The following is a 25,273-nucleotide window of genomic DNA, read 5'->3' on the forward strand; positions in this document are numbered from 1 at the left end:
ATAAGGAATAAAAAGACTTCCTTTTTCTCATTGGTTCCAGAAACTTTAAAAATTATGAAATGTAAGAATGTACAAATAACTAAGCAGTCCTCAGAAGAATACTATTGTCTGATTTCTCACCTGTATTCTTTATATGCCAAAATATCATATTTTATTTCAGTCTAGAGAAGCCTAAAAATATATATATATTTATGCAAATGAAATGATAATAATATCCAAATAGATCTTCTGACAACATCTAGATGAGAATGATGAAGGAATGTCATAAAGTGGATTTTTGGTCAGGCCTATGTTGGACAAAATGACCTCTTTCAATACTGAGGTTCTGTGAGATACTACATGTCTGTAACATGTAGAGGCAAATATGATAATTTGGTTTCCCAAATTAATATTTGAAATTTAACTACAGGAAGCTGATACATAGTTCTGAATTCTAAGGCAAAACATCGGAACTTCTGAATAGGGATTGCTGTTGTGTTTTGATGTTATGTCTTTGTTGTTAACATCTCTACTTATCTAAAGATGCTGAAGCCCCGTGGTGCTTGCTGTATCATTTATAAATGGGATCCATCTCCTGACTTTCCCCTGAAAAAACTTAAGGAATTGAATAGAGAACTCGACCTTCTCAAATGTTTCTTAAATATTTTAAGAAAGGAAATCTGGAAAGGAAAGCACCTTTCTTCTCCATAATGCCTAATGGAATTGTTGGCCACAAATCTGGAGTTATAGTATTAACTTTTTTATGCTAGTGGGGAAGGATAGACCTTTACTACCACTTAGCCTTTGATCTTCAAGTGACTTTGCACCAGTCTTCCCTTTCCCTGGCCAACCCTAGCACAAGAAGACCAAATACTGGACATATACTGGCTAATGCTGTACATTTTCATCATCTTTATGATTTTTTCCCATAAAAGAAGTTATAAATAATGGCATATGCTAGTATTCAGACAGCCAAAATGTGTTACATTGGGAAAACCACCTGATTTTCTTTGTGTTAAATGTTATCCTCTGCTAAAGTGCTATCCCAGTGACTTGTAGTTTGAAGGCAGCTGGGCTCCTGAAAGCTATACCATTGCAAGTTCTAGCAGGTTCTATTATACTCAAAAGGCTTCAGTGGTGGGCCATGTGCTCATTAACCCACTATCAGCTTCACTAGGTTCAGGATACTAGAGGGTCGGGCACCAGGTAATGAGTAGCTTTGTCCATAGTAATTCACAAGGGCTGTGTGTGACCTTGGATAATTCACTTAGTTCTGCTTGACTTTAGTTTTCTCATCTGAAAAAAAAAAAGGTTTGGACTAGATGAATTCTAAGAGTTTCTCCAGCTCTAATTCCACAATCCTATGATCTCATTGATTAATACGTACAAAGTGCTTTGCAAGCCTTAAAGCGCTAGATAATTGTTAGCTATTATTACTAATGTGTGGAAGGATTTGCAATTTCCATTGGTGTTAAAATCATGGATCCTTGACACATTGAAGCATGAGCCTGGGAGGTGGGGTGGAGCTAAAAAAAAAACAGAAAAAAAAACAACTCAGAAGCAAGATGAAAACTGTTGCCCTTCCAAACCTAGAATATTTCTCTTATTTGACCCAAAGGGAAGAATCAAATTCAAAACAATCATTATATACTTACAAGTACTTAGGAACACTGTCACAGAGGATCCTATAAGACATACCCAATAATCCTACCAGTCAATCAACATTAGACTTCTGTGATGTGCCAAGCCCTCTGTTAAGCACTGGAAATACAGGATACAAAAAGAGGCAGAAAGTTCCTCAAGGAACTTTATAATCTAAGGGGGAGATAACATATGAAAGAATACATGCAAAGAAAGCTATATACAAGATAAACAGGAAATAATTAATAGAGAAAAAGCACTAGAATTAAGAGAGTCTGAGGAAGGCTTCCAGGAAAATAAAGGATTTTAATTGGAACTTAAAGGGAGCTGGGGATGTTACTAGTCTGAATGGAGGAGGGAGAACATTTCCGGCATGGGGGACAGCCAGAGAAGATGCCCAAAGCAGAGAGATAGAGAGAAATAAAGTGTCTTGCTCATGGAACAGTGTGGGCAAGGTCATGAGTGCCAAAAAGAACATTTTATATTTGATCCTAGAGGCATTAATGAGTCACTGGAGTTTATTGAGTAGTATGGTGACATGATGGCATGTGCACTTTAGTTAGATTACTTTGGTGATTGAATGGAGAATGGATTGAAGTGGGGAGAGACTTGAGGCTGGCAGACCCACCAGCAGTTATTACAGTAGTGCAGGTGCGAGGTGATGAGGGATATACTAGACTGGTGGCAGTGTCGGGGGGGGGGGGGGACGTATTGGAGAGATACTTGCAAAGATGAAATAGACTGGCCTTTGCAATTAAAGATTAGTTGTGGGGGATGGGGGAGGGATGAAAGATAGTCTTGAGGAGACCATGATTACTGCTAGGTTGCAAACCTGAGGGACTTGGGAGTGTCATCTTACTCTTTACAGTAATAAGGAAAGGAGGAGGGAAGGATTTAGGGGGAAAGATACGGAGTTCTGTGTTGGACATAATGAGATTAAGATGTCTACTAGAATTCCCACTTCCAAATGTCTAAAAGGCAGTTGGAGATTTGAGATTGAAGGTTAGCAGAGAGTTTGGGGTAGGATAGGCAGATGTGAGAATCATCAACATAGAGATAGCAATTGAATCCATGGGAGCTGATGAGATCACCAAGTAAAGTAGCATAGACGGGGAAGAGAAAGAGGGTCCAGCACAGGAGACAAAGGAACAGTCTTTTAATACAAGAACTCTGGAGTTCCCCAAGAAGACTATCCTTTTTTTTTTTTTTTGTTGATGGTGGGGGGGAAACAGAAAAAATGTAGGTTATTCAAAGTAAGTGGTGCCTTATAGCTTGTTTGGATTAGTCAGTTAGTCATTAAACATTTATTAAGAGCCTATTATGTGCCAGGCACTGTGCTGAGTGCTGGGGATACAAAAAGACGCAAGAGACAATCCCTGCTTTCAAGGAGCTCACAATTTCATGGGATAGCAGATAGAGTTGAGATGGAAGTCTGCAACTGAAATGTTTACAAATGTTAAGGGCATCTATTTCATCCTACGCATTCTTATGTCATTTGTAATTACTATGGGAGAATTTAGACTGCTTAGAAAAACTAAAAACTGTCTTTTGTGAAAACATTAAGGCTTGTGAGTAGGGATTGGTTTAGTCCAGGGGTGGGGAGCCTGCAGCCTCAAGGCCTATGTGGCCCTCTAGGTCTTCAAGTGTGGCCCTTTGACTGAATCCAAACTCTTGGGGACCTAGAGGGCCACATATGGACTTGAGGTTGCAAGTTTCCACCCCCCCCCCCCCCCGTTTAGTATATATCCTCCCCCTACAGTTGAACTACTGGATGATCTTCAAGGTTTTTTCCAGCTTTGATGTTTCGTGATATGTATCATTGGTTCAAATAGACAGATACAGAAGCAGCCCTATTGGTGCCCTGTTTTGTTCCTCTGTGCTGGCTTTGCAGACTGCATCAGAGCAGCTCTGACTGTGTAATTTACTACATAGGTTTACTGAGTGCATTCAACTGCTTAGAGAGCTCTCTAGGAGGGTGAAACAGCAATGCAAAGCAGGACATGAACTGAGCCTTTGATGAATTGTCACAATGCAGAAGATTCCCCTTGCTTCTATTTTGCCCCATGAGTTCTGGTGGTGCTTTATATGTGACTAATCCATGCTTCTCTTAACAGAGCTAACTCCCAGGAATTGACACAAACAAGTTATTGGCACAGTGCAAGCACCTAGCCACTGCTTAATAAATCCTTCTTGGGTTCAGTTGAATTGTGAATGTCTTTCTTACCCATTTATTTGATGTTAGTCTTCTTTTCCACCATTCTCATCGAATTATTGAAACTGAATCTCTGCAGAATTTACAGAACCCCTAGGGGATTGAGTCCTCCTGGAAGGGTGCAGCATGCTCTCACTCTTCTGTTTCCTGCCAGCCTTTCCAGTCTTTGCTATTCTATTCACACCCTTCACTGCCTAGTCTTAGCACCCTCTTGCTGTTGCCACCAAGGGCTCAGATAAATATGTAAAATTTCGGGATATTTTGAAGCCATGATAGAGTGGGGAAGGGAGTGGGAGAGAAGGACAGAACAACTTTTCCTACTCAATTATTTCCCATCAGGAAAAACAAAAAACAACCTGATGGCAACTTTGGGGGAAAATTATGTATATTCAATTCTCATTTTTAAAAGCATTGCTCAAGTCACTGTAGTTTGGAGACATATAAATGTAATACGTATAGTTGGTTTACTTATATAATTATCAAGTTTGGAAAATTTAATTTAAAAGCATATAATTTATTCAGACAATAGTTATACATTTACTAATTAATTTTACTGTAAATTTTTGTTATAAATGGAGCTACAAGCTTTAAGGAATCCAGCATCCTTTCATTTTAGTCAGTTTATGAGATGCATGCAGAGACTTAAATCAGAAGAAACTATCAACATTATTAATACCAACCAAAGGACCATTATTATGTGTGAAGAATTTGGTGTCCTCTACAGTATCTGACATATAGTTTTTAGAAAAGTAACAAAAGGAAGAACAAAGCGAAGGAAACATATTGACTGCATTACTTTAGTCACTGTGGTTTGCAATCTCAGCGTCATCTTCAGCTCTTCCTTATCTCTCCCATATTCAGTCAGTTCCCAAATGTTGTTGTTGATTCTTCTGCCACCCTTTATATACATACTTTTCTCTCGTCACAAAGCTTCCACCCTAACTCTGTCCCTTACTGCCTCTCTCCTGGGCTATTGTAATAGTCTTCTAATTGGTTTCCCTGCCTCAAGTCTCTCTCTTTTTCAATTCCTCCTCCACACAGCTGCCAAATTGTTATTCCTAAAGTGTGACCAGGTAACTCTTCTCCAGTGGCTCCCAATTTCGTTTTGAATAAAATACAGCCTCCTCTATTTTACATTTAAAGCCCTTTGCAATCCATCTCCAGCTTACCTTTACATGTTTACTACACATTGTCCTGCGGTTAGGTTGATGTACTGTACCTTTAGTCAGGAAGATATGAGGTCTGACATAGCCACAGACACTCACTAACTATGTGATCCTTGGCAAATCACTTAAGCTGTGTTTGCCTCTGTTTCCCCATTTTTATCTGCCCATAAAGATAGTAATAACACTTGAACATAGTAGGCACTTAATAAATGTTAACTGACTGACTTACCTCCAAGGGTTGTTGTAAAGATAAAATAATATTTTTTCAAATGCTTTGAAAACCTTAAAGCACTTGATCAATGCTGGTTAACATTATGATTATGTTTATTATCAGAGAAAGCACAGTTCTATTTTCTATGCTTGTATTATAGAAAGGGCATTGATATACTAGAAATCGTGCCATGTAGGGGAACCAGGATGGAGCTCTTAGGCTCATGCCACAACTATCAGTTGAAGAGCTCAGCATGTTTAAACCTGTAGAGAAAACATATGGTAGGGGTAGGATAATGTCAGTTCTCTTGAGGTATTTGAACAACTATCATATGGAAAAAAGATGGGACTTATACTGTTTATACTGCACATATTTATAGAGTATTTTGCAAACCTTAAAAGTGATAAATGCTATTATTATCATCTTGTTATCATTGCTATTGTCATCTTATTATCATCTCTTTCACACATTGTATGCTTCACCCAACCATTTTCTCATACATCACAACATTCAGTCTCCTGTCTCTTATCTTTGCATAGCATGTCTTCTTTACCTAGAATACACTCCTTCATCTCTACATAAAATCATATTTTCTCCAAGGCTCTTCTCAAGAGCTATCTCCTACTCAGGGTGTAGCCAGCCTAATAACTCAGGTTACAACTGCTTTCCTCCCTTACTTTGTACCTACTTTGCCTATGTTTTATTTACATATCCATACTCATATTGTTTTCCCCCAGTGGAGTCTAAATTCCTTGTAGGAAGGGACTATTTCATTTATAACTTTTTTATTCCCATTGTCTAGCCTAAATACCTGGCATATGATAGGATATAACAAATAGTTCTTGAATGAATGACTCAATGAACATTGCCACATGGAACATTATCTAATCTCTCATTTTCAGAGCTCTCACTGTTAGCAGTTTCTGCTTCTTCTGATGATCTTTACAGAATTCTGAAAAATGAAGGTTTGTCCAGTGTAGTACCTTGTGAACTAATCTTTAATTAGTTTAATTATTTCTTTGTTTGTTTTGAATATTTCTAAATGTAAGACTAGTCCTAACATGAAAGCATGAGACAACTTCTGGCTTCCAGGAGTTTATCATACAGTTGAGGAGACAAGATATCAAAATGAGAAAAGTTAAGTATGTGGTTTTAGGCTAGTCACTGAATCTCTCTAGGTCTCATTTCTTCATCTGTAAAATGAGGGAGTTGAACTAAATGACCTCTAACGTCCTTTCCGGATCTGATTTAGATTCAGTATCAGTGTTTTTATCACTTGCTTTTGGAACAGTAAAAGCCAGATAATAATTTTGAGTACCTTATAGCTTCCATGTGAAAGTTATGTAAACACTACACTTTAAAACAAAAGCATTTAAAATAGCATATATTACCTCATTTGGTCCTCACAACAACTCTGTGAAGTAGGTTCTATTTTCATTCCCATTTTACAGCTAAGGAAATTGAGGATAAAAAAGCATAACTGACTTGTCCAATATTTAAAGCTAGCAATTGGCTATGGCAGAATTTAAATTCAGGTCTTCCTGACTCCATGTCCAGTGCTGTACCCATTCTGCCACATAGCTGCCTTTACATATGACTGCACAGTGTTAAAAGCATTTAATACAGTGCCTGGCACACATTTAATAAATGTTTACTGACTGACTGAATATAATGTGGATTTTCAGAACTTAAAGAAAAATTAGAAATTTTCTAGCACAACTCACTCTTTTTATATTACAGAACTAATTAGGGGGAGAAAAAAACCCTGAGATTAGAACCCAGCTCTTTTGATCCCTATTCCAGAACCCTTTCAAATCAGCTTGACATTAGAGCAAATCAAAACAAGAGGCATTGTTAATTACCATCTATTACATGGTTTGTAGAGGGGTGTAGCACAACCCCTACCCTCAAAGAATTTGCAGTATAGTTGGGGAGGCAAGACATCAACTTGCAAAAAGTTGAGTAGCAGAACACGATTCACGTAATTACCATTTAAAATATCATGTTTCACCAAACAAATTTTCTTACAAAAGCAAATACTCTTTTACAATCCAGTCTGGTCCAACAATGATTTGGGCTATAGATAGTCTCTATATAATGTTTCATTCATTCTAAATGTGAGATAATCACAAACTTCACTTAGTTAAAAACTGAAATACAGTTTGAATGGAAAACTTTGATCCTTTGATTTCCCTCTTAGCTTAGCTATTTATACTGATCCTTGGACAACAGATTATATATGTCTATACGTATGTGTTCGTACACATACGTATAGACATATATGTATTATATGGAGAGATGGAGGTATACATATATGTGTATATGTATGTCATATATGCATATGATTTAGTTAAAAACTAAAATATAGTTACATTTTAAAACTTTGATACTTCATAGACAGTGTCCCTCAGTTTAGCTATTTAGCTATACTGGTAATTGGACAATTGGTTATATAATGTATATATGTGTATATACATATATAGACACATAGATGATAAATGGTTAGATAGATAGACAGACAGATAGATAGATTTATACACACACCCAGAATATCCTAAAGTCTTAGGACAGTTTTAAGCTTTGATGGCTTAAAATATCAAAGTTTTAAAGTATCCAAGTTTTCAATTATAACTCTATTCCAGTTTTTAAGTAAATCATAGGTGTATATATACACATTTAAGCTTTGATAGCTCAAAACTGCCCTAAGACATTTGGAATATCCTGTGTAAATTTGTGTTTACTTAAAGCACTCCTGGGTCTATATTCAAAAATCTTTCTGGTTGTTAGGACATACCACAGTTTGTTCTTGTGGACTTTGAGAAGGTGGTCACACTCATATACATGAGGCATCAGAGTAAGACTTTAGTGGATGTATGAATTAAAATAGCCCAATTAATTGACAGTCAATCAACACACATTGATCAAGTCTGTGTGCCAGGCACTGTGCTGTTTGATAGAAAAGTGATAAGTCAGAATTTACGGACTGCTTGTGGATAATGCAAATACAACGGAAAGTCACTGAATAGATTATGGAGGAGATGAACTGAAACCTTGCCTTAATGCTCCTCTATTATTGCGGATGATTCTTGCTTATGCTTTTAGATTCTCTTAAGTGGAGCTGAGGAAATGCACTACAAGAGAGGGGCAAAAAAGGTCATGTCACATAATCTGTGCATTAAAAAATTAATAAGAGAAACGAAAAAGAAGCATATATGGAGAGTTACTAGGATAGGAAGAAGTTGAGGAGATTACTCAGGGATTCTAAAGGATTCTACTCAGTATGGTTAGTAATGATATGAAGATTGAACTGAAAATTTTTTCTGCAGTTAATGTGTGTGTGTGTGTGTGTGTGTGTGTGTGTGTTTGTGTATAGAAAACTTAGAGGAGGGGTAAAATAGATAAGAAAATCCAAAAGCACTATAGAAAATCTGAATGGCTATGTCTGATCAGTAGGTCTATACATTTCTAAATTTTCTAATGAAAAAGTCTTGAATTTCCTTTAAAATTAGGAATGGCAAAATGACTTTAAGCTTACGTATCCATCAGTTAGGCCTAATTATATGAAATAAAATTTGAGAAAAAAATAACACTTTGTCATCCTTCCCAGGAATTTCATTTTCTTGCTAAGACAATGAAATTTCAGGGGAGGATGGCAAACTATCGTTTTTGAAGACTAGAATTATTAAATGCCATTTTTTGACAAGACAAAATAGGATGAATCCCTATTACCAACTGCCATTATTACCGTAACCATTCTTCTAGCATTTCCTCTTCTTCATTTACTTATCTATCCCCTCTGCCAAGCCCAGAAATATGTCATTTAGTATTATGGGCAGGACCATCTCCACCCAACATTTGGAACACTCCAGCTTCTATTTCTCTCTTGCTATGTCATAAAGTTTGGGGAGGGAATTTAGGGATGAAAGATGCCAACTTGTCCCTTCCCTTAGCCTTTAGTTTTTTTCTGCAGCCACAAAATAATAGTTTCGAGCTTTGGTTCCTGCAGTTTTTTGGAACTCCCTCCTTGCTGAAAGCTGGGGAGAAAATAGGTGGAAGGATCATCCATGTTTCACTTCCTCATTGTCGGCTAGTAAGTGCTATATAACAAAGAAATGAATTTCAAAAAAGTAAATTTACTGGATAAATATTGTGGGAATTGTTATATCCTAAGAAATTCTAGGGCCAGATTCTGGGCTTATATTTCTGCAAGCCAAACAATATCTCAATTAAGTCAGCAATAACAGAACTGGAGTTTTTTGGCTTTTTTTTTTTTTTGGTAACTTGTATAGATAACTAAGAAGCTAGCATATTGAAGTTAAAAGGGGGGAAATGCAAGACTGCATAACAAGGTGACACTGAGCAAAGGGGTTTTGAGTGTTTAAATCCCAAATCTTTATCACTTTATCAGCCTCTCCTCTATCTTTGGCTGGCAAAGTTCCTTCTAAAGTTGGTAGAATCTCTGCAGAAGGAAGTGAGAATCATGCCATCTGCCTGTTTCTCTAGCTGTAAAGTAGGGATAATAATACTTCCTTCCTGGGCTGATAAACTGTATACAATTCTTAGTTACATGTGATTCTGGAAAATGGGGAAGTAATGGATAATTGACATCTTCAGAAAAACCATAAACTCCATTTTAGACAGTATTATTAACCATTACATTTCCATACCTTTTCCCAGGAATTCCTAGCAAAAAATTTAGAGTTTCAACTACTTTCCCTTCTCCAGATGACCACCTTGTGGGGAAGGCAATGATCTGACCAAATAATGTCTAGTCAGGGGGGAAAGGAGTAAAAACAACTGTATATTTTATCAACTGAAAGATGAGAGCCTGAATGAAAGTGTGCTGCCAGTATAGTATGTAATAACTAGCTAGCTAGCATTTATGGGGTGTTTCCAAGCTTTGCAAAATGTTTTACAAATATCATTTCATTTTATCTTCACAACAATTCTGGGAATTAGATGCTTTTATTATCCACATTTTACAGTTTAGGAAACCAAGGCAGGCAGGAATTAAATAACTTGCCCAGGGTCACACAGCTAGTAAATGTCTGAGAATGGATTTGAACTTGTGTTTCCAACTCCAAGCTTAGCGTTCTATTCACTCTAAGACCTTGCTGCTTCATATAGTTTTACACAATAGGCTCATGTGATCAGATCACACATTTAAATTAGCCTAACTTCAAATAATATGAAATACTTTTGGGAAAACAAATGCAAGAAGCACTTGCAATTAATAATGGTTTGAAAAATTATTGGAAATGTCAAGACTTCTAGAACTTAGACCAGGGTTCTTAACTTTTTCTTAATAACTCTTTTGGCAATGTGGTGAAGCTTCTAGATCCCATCTCAGAATAGTGTTGTTAAATGCATAAAATACATTACATTACAGAGGAAAAATATATCAAAATATGGTTATCAAAAAGTTTTTAAAAAACAAATCTTAGTTTCCCAGATTAAGAATCCTGGATTTAGACTTTTTTGTTCCTAAAATTTCTTACACTTCTCTTATTTTGACTTCTATATGTCTGCTTCTTTGTTATCCATATGACTTTAAAAAAAGATCCCTAATATTTATGACTTAATTAGGGTTATTGTTTGTCCAAAGAAAGAGAAGCCCAGACCATAAACCTAGAATATTTTAGGATGTAGAAGTTTCTACCATATTTGGTACAGTAAATTTAATTTCTGAAATTTATTTTTTTGTTATATTCTGCTATATACTTAGTAAAACACTTTCAGAAATATACCCTTGGGATTCTAAAAGTCTCTTGTAACGTCAGGTACCACAAGCAAAGGGGTATTTACATAACAAGATTTTATGGTGCATTTATTAAACAGTACTGTACCATATGTATTTGAATATAAGGCAAAAAAGAGAAGATAAGCATTTTATGTCCTTTTACCCTAATCAATGTTTTCATCAGAAGCTCTGATTTGTTTCTCATGCCTCTTCAATGCTTTTTCTTTTTTATAGTACAGTAAATATTTATTAAAGAACTACTACTTTGTGAAAAACATACTGCTAGCACTGGACCATATCTACAAAATTCACAATATCTACAAATTCACAAAAAGAAAAAGCTCTTAACATTTGCCTTAGGCTTGAAATGGACATTGAATAGAGGTTGTAGATTTCTAAAATTAATAAAATAGGATTCAATTGTGTCTGAGGTTTCTTAAAGAGTAATTCTGACTTCCTACTTCTAGAAGGATAATTATTTGTTGAACCACCACTGGCCCTGGTGGAGAATATTTGCAAATTAGTAGAGTGCTTGGCTCATTTATTTACACAATCTGAACAAAAGCTTTCTCTTTTAAAAGAAAAATAAAGGGACAGTTACAACACTACCAGGTCTTACTCCATGACTCCTCCAAACAAGATACTGTGTTAAGTACTTTATGACTGAAAAGGAGAATCATTCTAAACCTATTTAATGGATATTGCTAAGTGAATGGCAAAAAGTTTTTTCAGACCATTCAGAAAGAGATAGGATCGACACAGCTGTATGTGTTAAAGATAAGGAGATGATTTATGAAGAAGCTATGGAAGCTAAAAGGGGAGGCAGGCATTTGAAGTTCCCAATAAAGTTGTCTGTAAGACACAGAGCAGCATTCAATAAGGAAAGAGATTTGACCTGAGGTTCTTTCCGATATGTAGCATCCCTTGGGCCTCATCCTTGAGTAAATAAAATCCCCATAAAGGCATTGTCACTGGCTCGTAGAAATGGACTGTGAAAAGAAAGCACCCTTACTCTCCTACAAATGTGTTTTCTCTTCTTTATTGTAAGTAATATGTAATATGATGTTCCAGAATTCTGAATCTCACTCTTCTCAAAGTTTATAAACAGAAAACAAACAAAAAACCATATTCTCATACTTTAAAAGTTGGAGAGATTTAGCTGACTCAGATCTGGAGACAAGCAGGATCCATAAGGTATACCTGAGTATTTGACATGGTAATTGTTCATTTTAATCCTTGATATAACTAGACAACTAGCTTGTAATTAAGAATGGAAAAGCGGGAACATTATTGTCAAAAACCCTATGTGTACCAAGATTCATCTGTGTGCTTGCATTGCCTTATCATTTAGCCAAAAATGTTTAGTTTCAACTGAAAAAGAAAACCCACGAAAACTCTATGATCTGGATAATTGCTTCAAATCTCTACTAAACTTTGCCCATGTGGACTTAATCTCTTATTGTACATCTTGGATGAAAGGGTATCAAAGCAGAGCTGCCTTTTCCATGTCTTTTCCAGAAGCTACTGTACTGCAGCCTTCTAGATAGATTGCTTTTGGAGTGAGATATAGAGGTTGTTATCTCTTTTTAAAAGTGTTTTCCCTTGGACACTCCCTATTAGCAGTGGAAATAATGTGGCTTGATTTTTTTTTAAATGGCCAGCATGCTTAGGGCATTTTACTTTCACAATCAGTTTATACTTGTACTGCTCAGAGGAAACATTCATATCATGGATTTTATTTGATTTGCAAACTTCATTGGCTGTTCTGCTTTAGTAGATAGAGGTAGCTTAAGGATCCAGAGTTTTGAAATATAGTGACTTTCTTTATATTTAATTTCCCTGCCAAGTACATTATATGTATTAGCTTATTTCATAACCTTATAATTATTTTCTTAATACACAGGAGGGCAAAAGTATCCCATTTTAGAAAAAAAAGGAATCCTTTATTGTATCTGCAATAAAAATGACTAAAAAGCATTATAATTTAAAGATGTAATAATAACTGAGACATAAATGTAACTATGGCTAGGTCTGCAGGATGGGTATTTCTTATATGTTGGCATATGGAGTTAATAACTTTGATGCCTGCCCAAGTATTTCTAATGGTAATTCCATAATATGGGGATTTTAGGGGCCAACAATGCAATGAGAATGATAAGAAAGAACACAATCCAAGTTGTGCCATTACCCTTGATATACAAAAAAGAATAAGGAGAGGAACTGTTAAGCTCTTACATATTCTGTGGGAGATTTGGGGGAAAAATAGAAGAAAATTGCCTAGAATAAGTTAGCGTGAAAGGGGTAATTATAGATCATCCAAAGTATCAAAGCAATAGCAAAATAATTAATTGCTACTGTCATTTCAGGGGAAAGTGTCCTTGAATGATAGAGAAATACCTATATGTCATGGCCTGACTTATCTGACAAATAAGAGTGTTTTATGATTATGGTCAGATGACTTTTACCCCATGGTGGTCAAATTGAGGTCTTAGGGGAGAAAAAATGTGTGTGTGCATGTATGCATATGTATAAATATGTGTATGTACATATATATGGAGATTCTAAATAATTATCCTATAACAAATTACCTCAAAAAGTCAAAGAAAAAAAGGCCCATCACATACCAAAACATTCATATAAACAAACTCTTTGTGGTTGCAAGGAATGTAAACAAAGTAGGTGCCCATCAATGGGGGAAAAACCCTCTGGAGTGTGAATATGAAATGTTATTATGCAGTAAGAGAAGACAAATATAAGAAAGAGAAACATGGGAAGGTTTATACAAACTTATATAGAAAGAAATAAGGAAAAAAAGACAACATACATGACCATAATAAAGACAATGAAAAAGTGATTAAAAACCTCTTGAATCCTGAGTAACTGAATAAACAATGTTAGTCCTAAAGAAAGATCGTGAATCACGATAGTGAGACATACTTCCCTTTTCACTATAAAGAAGGAAGATCAGGGCAGACTGTTGTATTTATTGTAAGGTGAGGTTATTTGATCAGTTGTTTTGGGTTTTTTGTTGTTGTTTAATTGTACATCTTTGTTGCAAAGGAGGACTTAATTAGAAGAATAGAGAAAGAAGGCTGATGTGAAGAAAAAACCGTATTGAGTGAATCCCTGATATAAAGAGATAATTTACTGGAATTTTTTTTCATTAAGACCAAAAAATCAATTAATTGACAACCCTAGTCTATCTCTAGACCTCATCACTAACTGCCTATTGGGCATTTCAAACACAGTGTTCTATAGACAGCTGAAATTTAACATGTCTAAAACAGAACTCATTATCTTTCCTCAGTCTATCCTTCTTCTGAATTTCTTTATTTCTTTTGAGAGTACCACTATCCTTCCTGCTTCCCAGGTTATCAAGCTTAGGATTATCTTCTACTTCTCACTTTTCCTCATATCCAGACAATGACCAAATCTTGCCATTTCTACCTCTACAGCATCTCACATACATCTCCTTGTCACCTACTCACTTCAATCATTACATTCTCACATAAACTCACATTACAATCTCACATAAACTATTGAAATGGCCTCCTAACTTCCTCCCTGCCTCCAGCCTTTCCATACCTCAATCTATCCTCTATAAATCTGCCAAAGTGGCTTTTCCTTAAGGGCAAATTTGACCATGTCACTCTGCTACTCATTAAAATCCATTGCTTTCACATTACCTCTAGGATAATATAAAAACTCCTATTTTTTTTGCTTTTATAGCCCCTTATAACTGGACCCCAACTATCCTTCCAGCCTCATTGTGTTACAGTCTAGCCAAGTTGACCTCCTTGTTATTCCTCATAAACAACTCTACTGCTCATCTCCATTCCCTTCTCACCTCTGCCTCATGTAATCACTTCCTTCAAGATGAAACTAAAGCACTACTGTCTACATGAATATCCTAATCCCCCAACTGTTTCCACCCTCCCTAAACTATATTTATAAATAAACTATATTTACTTTTTACTTATTTTGTATATATTTATGTGTTCATATGGTTTCCGCCATTAAAATGTAGGTTCCCTTGGTGGCAGGGGTTGTTTCATTTTTGGTTTTGTGTCTTAAGCTTTTTATTGATTAATTATTGAAAATGTTTATTCAGTCAAGAAGTGTCCACTTTTGTCACCTGGAAATGAGGATGTCCACATAGAGGAGCAGTGAGGCTTCATCTCTTGCTAGACATAGTCCTAGGCAGGAGTTTTAAATGAATTGTTTGATCACCAAACCAAGTCTAACTGGTTTTAGAGCAGCAGTTTCTTGTCAGTGTTTCCAGTGGGAAGACCTACAAAACAATAGGGACTTCTTTTTTTTCTTTAAGGTTCATAATTGTTAAGCAATAAAATATCTACTGATCAGAGAAATCTAATTGAGATTTTTAATTGCCCCCTGAGAACCAATGGATATCACTTTGATTCCCCCCCACACTCAATCTATTCTAAAATAAAATACAAAACCCTCTGGTTAGCATCTAAAGCCCTTCACAAAGAGACTCCTTCAGGTCTTCCCTATTCTTGATTTTCCACTATGTACAGTACAATCTAGCTGTACTGATGTACATGTTTCTTACACGTGACATTATACTTCCTGATTCCATCCATTCCTTTATGTTGGCTGTCCTCCATGCCTTTCTGTAAAGTTCTCCATCCTCATCTCCAACTGCTAGCTTTCCTGGGAGCCTTCTGGACTCTGCTCAAACCCCACCTTCTACAGAAAGCCTTTCTAGGTGATCCTTTCCCACCTACTCAGTGCTTTTCCTCTGAGATCACTTTCTGTTTTCATCTTTTACTAACATAATCACTTCCATGCTGTCTCCCTCATTAGAAAGTGAGCTTGTTGAAAGCAGGGAACGTGTCTTTTTCTTTTTATATTTAGTGCTCAGCACATTTTTGTTGTTGTTTAGTTTTGTCCAACTCTTCATGACCCCTTTTGTGGTTTTCTTGGCAAAGATACTGGAGTGGTTTGCCATTTCTTTCTCCAGCTCATTTTACAGATAAGAAAACTGAGGCAAACAGCATTAAGAGATTTGCCCAGGGTCACCCAGCTAGTCAGTGTCTGAGGCCAGATGTGAACTCTGGAAGATGAGTCTTTCAGACTCCAGGCCCAGAAACCTAGTTACTGTGCTACCTAGCATAGTCATCACTTAATAAATACCCAATGATTAACTGAATGAATGTAATTTTTTAAAGAAACTAATTCAAGGCAAATATCATTAGAATTTAGGTAAACTAACATGAGAGGGAGTGTAACATCATGAATAGAAGACTAGTTTCAGAGTCAGGAACACTGGGTTCAAATCTTACACATTGGTCATGTGACACCATATGAGTACTTTCGCTGATCTCTATTAGTAGAGAGAGTTTGCTCACCTGTAGTTGCCTGTACTGATAACATCATAAGGCAGTGTGGAGCAAATATTTTTATAATACAGTATAAACTTTGGAAATTAAAATCCAAACTGGTTCTCACAACTGCATTATGATTTACAGTACTATTTACTGAAGCTTCATGAATCACTGAACCGCCATAAATTTTTGAAAAACACTCATAAAATATAATGGAAAGTAGTTAAATAGCTTTGACCTGAGGAATAATACTTCTTATAGTATATATCTTTGAGGGAGCTTAAGGCTCTTTTTGGAAACTATCTCATTAATTCCCAGAGTTTTCTGTTAGTAAGGGGTAGGTATTATTATCTCTATTTTACAGATGAGGAGCTTAAGGCACAGAAATAAGAGGTCAACAGGCATAGACAAGGACGTGTAGAATATCTATATGATTGTTTAGAATAGAATTTTCCTTTTTTCTTGTTTTGACATCATTCTTATCAAAAATCTCATATTTAACAAGTTTAGTCTATCTTGTCTCTCTTCTTTTTTTGTCACCTTGAATTTCATTCTTTTCTTTCTGAAATAGCCCATTTAACCTCCTTTCACCTCCTCTTATTCCCCTTTCACCTTTAGGCCAATTCACTTCAATTATTCCTTCTCCCTGCAGTGTCTTTAAACTCTTCTTGTGCCTTGTTCCTTCCCACAAACACATATGAGTCTTCCAAGCCTTGAAGAAAAAAATATTTTGTTTGGCTTTGCTACTCCTGCTGGCTATCATCCAGTCCTCGCCTTCCATAAATACATGGTGGTCAAAATGTTGAATATAGCAGAATTCTACGGGACTGTATTTATCTCTTGGTATTGACGCTGCTAGTTCTCTTGTTTTTTTGCTCCTAATTTCTATGTGGGTATCTGAATACGATGCTGTTGTTTTTGACCCTTTCCCCTGTGGTTTCTTCCTGGAAATTATTGGCTACCTCCTCTATTTTTTAAATGTCATATCTGTTGTTTTTAAGGATATGAACTCACTTTTAAAAAATCTATTGTTTTTCTTTATTTCCTTCAATATTCAATTTAAAAATTTTGGTTAGTTCAGAGTTTACTGCCACATACATTCTTTCTATAGTATTATTGGGTCTTTAGTTTAGAACTGGAAAGGATATTTAGCAGTGAGGTAGACCATAGCCTTCATTTTATAGATGAGGAAACTTAGGTTGAAATACTTGTTGATAATTGGTAAAGCCAGGTTTTGAGGCCACATGCTCTGATACCAAATCTAGTGCATCTTATACTAACCCTATAAACAGTGATCATTTGTGATCTTTATGAGATTCATCCTGTCCTCTGTCAATAATCCATTGTCTAGCATAGGACAAAATAAAGTAAATTCTCTTCTTAAATACTGTCTAGTCAACTGTTCACTTTGCACAGCCTAATTATGCTTACACAGTCAAGGCATTTCAATGGGAGGAAGATGAAATCATTGGCATCTCCAAGTCCTTATGTTTCCTACCTGGTACTTCAAAGTCACTTTTGATACCTTTTAGATTTCCCTTAATCTTAACATTTGTTCTCAAATAAATCAGTGGAAGTGGGCAGCAGCAAGTAAAGGGGTCAACCTAAATGACCTCTGAGTTTCCTTTCAGCAGAATATATGAAGCCATGAAATTATAATAAAGTTTTTGCATCCCCTCTTCATTTTTCAGATACATTTCTGTGCCTTTGATGCCTGAACCACTCCCTATTCACCACTGCCTCATTAAATCCCTAGCTTCCTTCGGGACACACTTCAAGTACCACCTCTTACTTGAGGCCTACCTGATTCTGACCAGTTGCTAGTGCTTCTCTCCACTGCCCAGATAATTGCTTTGTATATAATTTCTATTTTTCTGAGTATATGCTCTTCTCCTAAGGGATAGAAGTCCCTTTAAAGATAGGAAAGATTTCATTTTAGTCTTTGTAGCACCTGTAGCACCACTAGCAAAATTCCCAGATATAGGAGGTGCTTAAAAACGTATTTTGAATGAATGATTGAATGAATGTTTTCTTGGAGGATAGCACTACTTCAGATTAACTACATAATGTCTGTATCTAGCTCATACTTTCCTCCTCAGTAGGGAGGAAACAGCTCCCTTGATAAGTCTTTCTTTTCTGAGGAAACTAACAGAATTGCTGGTTTCCTTCCTGGATTGCTTCTTCCATAATTTCTTCAAAACTTTGATTCCTGCTAATAACAGAGTAGGGGAAGCACTTTCTCATTATCGTTTAGGAAGATTGTCTTAAAGAACAAAGAATCAGAAGTAGCCTGAGACATAGCAAGTCATATAACATCCTGGAAATTATTGGAATGGGACAGTGAACATTCTCAGTCTCAACCTCAAGATGCGCTACAGTCTCTATAGATTCTAATTTCAAACTTCCCTGAATACCGACTTCTTTAAATATTATTGGGCTGTGGTTGCCACTGAGAAGTGATGCTTCTCTACCTCCTTACCTCCATTCTCCCCCACTTGTTAGTTTACTAAATCTATGGAGTATAATAATAGTAATAGACATGGTATCAATCACTTGTTTAGTGGCACGCGCACACGCACACACACACACACACACACGCACACACACACACACACACAAAAACCCCCAATCTGTTTCCCTTTTATCCTTCAGTCAGCATCTACTGGCAAATGTAAGTAATGTGAAGCATCATGACCTGTGTTGCATAACCAGAAAAGAATTTTTAGTATGTTTATTATATTTCCAGTTGGAAAAATGTGTGTTGAATTATTTTATCTCACGTTTCCTGAATGTTCCTTGTCCCCTAAATTTTAGATTGGTGTAGTCCCTGATTTTTTTTGCTTGGTATTGCAGATCAAATTGTATAACTGAAAGAATGGTATTTTGTTAACATGTTATAAAAAGAGAGCCCATCAGTCAGTGGTACAGTGCTGCTATTATAATGTAGCCCTCTAATATAATATTGCAATTTGAGGGTATAGAAGATAGTTAAATTTTTCGTGAACCACTGTATTAAATAATGTACTTTTGCCTTTGAATATAAATTTCATTCATATACAGAACTTGCTTTAAAGGTAAAAGTATACTTAGGTAAAATAAAAGTTTAAATGAATATGTGTTTGTAAATAGAAATATTGCTTTAAAAAATCAATATTCTGTATTCTAGTGTGAACATGATAAGTGGTCTATTTCTACCACTGGCACCACCATTCATGTGGGTGTGGAAGTTCTTCCACTATTCTTCTTCCCTCATTTCTCAACCTTAGTAATTTACCAAAACCTGTTGATTTGATCTCCACAACCTCTTCCATCTATTTCTTTAAGTTCCATTGTCACTAACCAAATATAGACCCTAATTCACACTTCTATGAACTATTGTCCCCTAATATTTTCACTTTCTTTCCTTTCCAGTCTTTGCTTTAAACTACCAGAAAAAATTATTTTCATGATTGGAATAGGTTATATCACTGGAAGGCTTCAATCATGTTCTATTATCCACTCAACAAAGTTCGAATTCATTTGACTTGGATTCAAAAGCCTTCTGCAATCTGGCACCACTCCGCTTTTTTTTTTTTAATCTATAAATATGTAACTGGGTCATAGCAGTGAAGTGAGGTAGATGGTACAGTAGATAAAGTAATGTGCTTGCAGTCAGGAAGATCTGAGTTTAAATCTTACCTCAGACACTTACAAGTTATATGACCATGGGCAAAGAACTTAACCCTCTTTCAGTTTCCTCATTTGTAAAATAAGAGGGGTAGACCTCTAATGTTCTGTCCAGCTCAGAATCTGTGTTCTGATCATAGGTTGACAGTTCACATGCTGCTCCCTGCCATTTTCTCTACACTCTAGCCAAACTAAACTATTCTCTCTTTGTCTCTGTCTCTCTGTCTCTCATTTTTCTCTTTTTCTATCTCAGTGCCTTTGTTTTCCTTTGCTCTCTGCACCTGTGAAATCCCTACCCATTCTTTTAACATAACTAAACTTCCCTTCCTTATGAAGCTTTCCTTCAATCTCCTAATCAGTAATTATTCTCCCACCCTTCAATTTCACAAAGCACTTTCACTTCTCTAATGTATTTTACCTGCATTATGCTTATCTATGTATGTGCCATGGCCTTCTACTCTAACTTCCATAAAGGTAGGTGCCATATATGTAGACTTTACGTTTTGCCTAATGCCTTGAGTAGTGTATAATTGTTTATCAAATATAAAACAATCCTTAAAAATTTTGTAATCCCTAATAATGTCTTCAGAAAAATTATTCAACAACTATGGACACTTTCCATTAATAAACATTGCCCTTTAGTATGTGAACCCTCATTCTGTGAAAACCATCTGTAACATAAAGCTACAATTGTATCTATTAGTATTTTAAAGTGAATTATATAATTGTCCTATGGACTGTTCTCATATGTGTGTTTTGTTGTGTTTTTTTTTAAAGATTTCTTCATTTGTATTGAACACTTTTTTTCCTGAATTAGGGACAAAAAAATCTTTTAAAAATTACTTGGAAGATGATAAATATAAAGATGCTAGATAAGAAATAAGGTGATAAATATAAATTGATTTTTGAAATACATTCCATCTGTCCTTCCATGACCCTTGCTATTGTGTCTTAAAACCAGTACCTTTGCCTAACTGTCCTTAATTTCTCTTCCATGAAGCTCAAATTAAGAATATAAGTTCTATATGCAGAGAATTATGCAGGACAATGTGAAGTTCACTGCCTTTTGGCCTTTTGAAACTTTTTCTATAGTAATTTATTTTCTTTTTACTTCAAGATATTCTTGCAGTTTTATATTGTACTGTTAATAACAATTTTTTTTTAATTAGGCACTGGGGTTAAGTGACTTGCCCAGGGTCACGCAGCTAGTAAGTGTTATATGTTATATGTATAAGTGTTATACACTCAGATCTTCCTGACTCCAGGGCTGGTGCTCTATCCACTGTGCCACCTAGCTGCCCCCAATAACTATTTTGGGATTTACACATCCAATTCTAGATCCACTGAATTATATCATTATTGTCCTGTATCTATGCATAATAATGGCACAGGAGACTCAGCCAAGTGTTTCACTAAAATCTGGGTAAATTTTGACTGCAACACTCCCATCTCCAACACACCCCACCAACGATCCCCTGTCAAAAAATGAAATGAGGTTAATCTGGCACACTTTGTTCTTGATGAGGCTTTGCTAACTCTTTATGATCACCACTTCCTTTTCAATATACTAACTATCCTTTTTATAATATTTTCTAAATTGCTACCAGAAATCAAAGCCAAGTCCATTGACCTATAAAATGCAGACCCCATTCTCATCTATGGGCTGTTGTCATTGTTGTTGTTGTTTTAACTGAGACAATATAAGCCTATGACACTTTTTGCATTTTTCTATGATGTTTCAGAAATTATTGACAGAGGCTCAATAATCATGATCACCAGTCTTTCAATCCTCTGTCCTATAGCTCTTTGGAGCCTAATAACTTGAATTAGAGGTAGCTAGGTGCTTTTTTTTTTACTATCTCCATATTTATATCAGATTTCAACTCTATTAACTATTTTTATTAAGAACTTTCCAACACAAGAGTGTTTTCCTTGGCAGGAAAAACAAAAGAAAAATAAACAGTTCTGATTCATCACCATCATCTGTTATCATTATCTTATTCACCCTGAGCATTGGACCTACCCATTACTTAATTCTTTTCTTGTCTCCAGTATAGTTAGTTCTTCCCATCTTTGAACTATCCAATCCATCTTTAACAAAAGTGCCCAAATGTGTAATAATATGTAGATATTGTCATGCCATTTCCATGCTCAAAAGCCTAGTAGTTTGCTGTCGATCACCAACAACTGGCAACCAGATGGCACCATGGGTAGAACTCTGAGCTATAGTCAGAAAACTCTGAATTCGAATTTGGCCTCAGACACTTACTAGTTATGTGACCATGGGCAAGACATTTAACCTCTGTCTACCTCAGCTTCCTCATCTCTAAAATACAAATAATAATATCACCTACATTTCAGGGTTGTTGTAAGGATCAAATGACGTAATATTTGTAAAGTGCTCGTGAAATGCTAGACATGTAGTAGTTGCTTACTAAACGTTCTTTCCTTCCTTCCAATAACTATAATCCAACTATTTTTATAAGACTGTTACTCAAAACCCTTGACAATCTGACTTACCTGATGTTTTATGTTCACTCTGTGCTACATCCCTATTGATCAACTCATTGTCCTCTGATCTATTTTTTCCTTTTTCTTCCCTATCTTTATACCCCATTACCTGGAATGGATTGCAACCATCTTTATTTGTTGACTTTCTTCTCCTTTTCTAAGCCTCAGCTCAAGCACCAGTTCCTCCAAGATACCTTCCTTGATCCTATATAGCCAAAGGTTATCTTTCTCTCCTTGCTTTTCTCAAATACAATTGTTTGGCTTCTTTTGCGAACTTAATAATTTTCTAACATTATAGTAATTCTCTCTATCTTATTCTCTACTAGATTGTAAGCTACTTAAGGGCAGACATTATATTAGTCTTCATCTTTGTATTTCATAACAAGTACTTAATAAATGTTTACTGAAATGGATATCCATTTACTCCAGTGGAACTCATCTCATTAATGCGGCTATTCCTTCCAGTGATATAGATTGCAAATCTGAACATCTCGTGTAATGGCTTTATGTTTCCCTCTGCAAATCTTCTAGATTTCTCCACTCAACCCTGTAGGGGACCTTCCTGTCAATGATAGTATGTGGATTCTAGTGTAGTGTTTGGACTGGCCACTAAATGTCCTCACTCATACTCACTGACCAACTTATCTTTCCATCTTTTAAAATCCAGAGTCAAAATTATATGCTATATATTAGTTCTATCTAATATTTGAGTAAACATCAGTCTATAATGATCAGTATTTTAATCCATTGTCATAGAATTACTATGAATTGTACCTTTAGTAAAAGCCTTGATAGTTTGTGAGATATAAACATAGCTAACTGTGGACAAATTTTTTTCTGTCAGAAGCGTTTAAAAATTAGCATATTTTATTATGCAATAACTTTATTTCCACCAGCTTCCATTAGACTGTGAGCTCTTTGAAAGCAGTGACCATTTTGTATATTTGTTTTGTTTTTGCCTTTCTTCGTATCCCCAGTGCTTAGTAGAGTGCCTGCCACATAATGAACACTTAATAAATGCATGTTGACTTGACTTGTTGACTTCCAAAATCAAAGGCATTAATTTTTATAGACAATTTATATGTTATAGTTATATCAGAAGTGACAGCTTCTAAAGTTAAGTATGAATTTGTTCTTATATCAATCAAGATTTTTATGTGTACTTTTATCTAATATTGCTGTTGCACTGTACCTTTTTTCTGAAAGAGAAATGAATCCATCTCAAAAGTTAGCACCTAATTTATGAAATGTTTTAAAATATTTAACATTTTTATTTAATTAGTACGTTGTAGGCATTACTGTACTTAATTCATGTTTTAAAATCATTTATTTCAAAACCTTTACATTTAGTGACATTCAGAATCTCTTCTCTTGCAGCCATTTCGTAGAGTGACGTTTTCTGTTGTGAGTCAGCCTCAGGACCCACATCAGGGGTCATTGCAGAGTTGCTATGACAGCGGGCTGGAGGAGTCAGAAACACCAAGCAGTAAGAGTTCATCAGGGCCAAGACTGGGTGCCCTTCCACTCCCAGAGGACAACTATGAGAGGACTACGCCGGATGGCAGTGTTGGTGAGGCAGAGCATATGGAAAATGGTAGGGACAAACACAACATTCACACACATAATCACGCTAGAGAGCCATAATAAGTAGACTTGTGGAAAGGTCAGTCTAAAAACTAAAATAAAATAGCTTAAACTAAAACTATTTTATTTTAAAATGATAAGGTTTGCTAAAAAGCAGGAATACCAAATAAGGGATCATAACTCAACAAATAAAATCAACTGAAATTGTTCTGTTATCTTAAAATTATTCCTTTGAAACAGTAAATTTGCTTATAAAAATGTCAGTGAAGCAGCCAATATAGAGGAAACAATCCAGGCACAATTCTTTATAACAGAAACTGATAAAGGCCTCATGTACTTGTTTTATTCTATTCATTTTTGTCATGCAACTATTTCTTCAATTGCAAATGTCCAGTCTTACTGAAAGAAAATGGCAATGAAAACACCTTGCTCAACTCTCATTTTTCCCAGGGACTAAGAAAAATATTTTCAAAAATTATATTTGGCTTCAACTAGGTGCTACAAGAGTCAGAGGAGGAGAATAAAGTTTATAGTATATTATGACAATCCCTAGAGTGTGCCACTTTAATGCCATATTTTAACCTATGTAGGAAGGAAACACCTTTTTTTTTCTCATATTGTTGTGAGGTGTTAAATTCATATTTTTTTTTTACATTAGAAAAAGAATAGCAAATATTTAGTGACAGTTTCTTTTAGGGCCCAGAATGAAAAACAAATCATTTAGAAATTTATAACATTTAAAAAATTTGCCAGGACACATAATAGATTTATTTTTAGGCCGTAAGTGTTACTAGTAGGGCATATCCCAAATAATAGGTTTTTGTTAGTCTGTGGAATGCTGAAGCTTTGATTATCTTTGTAATTATTACAAATGTATGTATATACATATATACATATATGTATATATAGGTAGAAATGTGTGTTTACATGTAGGAGGAAGGAGAATTTCAAGTATTTTCACAATAGTACAAAATCACAAGTTGGCTTTAGATAAGTTCAGTAATTGGCTTAGTACTTAGTGATTTTCCTTCCCTATTCTGTCTCCAAATTGAAATAAAACTATCCTTTAAAAAGTATATTGTTCTCTGTAGCCAAAATATACAAATTAACAAATACATTAGAAATAAAAAATTGATATATTTTTATGTAGCAACTTTGAAATTGGGCATTATAGTATAGAATGGAATAACTGACCAAGAGTAAAATTATTAT

At 35.5% G+C, this 25,273-nt stretch overlaps 1 protein-coding gene across 2 annotated transcripts in view; it reads left to right on the forward strand.

Annotated features, from left to right (window-relative positions):
• Nucleotides 1-25,273, forward strand: part of PCDH7 (protocadherin 7) — a 472,704-nt gene that overhangs the window by 181,301 nt on the left and 266,130 nt on the right. For both annotated transcript variants that reach the window (XM_027836201.1, XM_027836202.1), the window contains exon 2: nucleotides 23,855-24,071. In XM_027836201.1, coding sequence (XP_027692002.1) covers nucleotides 23,855-24,071 — 217 coding nt within the window. The remainder of the gene's footprint in view (nucleotides 1-23,854; nucleotides 24,072-25,273) is intronic.

This window comes from Vombatus ursinus, unplaced genomic scaffold, assembly GCF_900497805.2.
Source record: "Vombatus ursinus unplaced genomic scaffold, bare-nosed wombat genome assembly UNPS02014818.1, whole genome shotgun sequence".
Lineage (NCBI taxonomy): Eukaryota > Metazoa > Chordata > Mammalia > Diprotodontia > Vombatidae > Vombatus > Vombatus ursinus.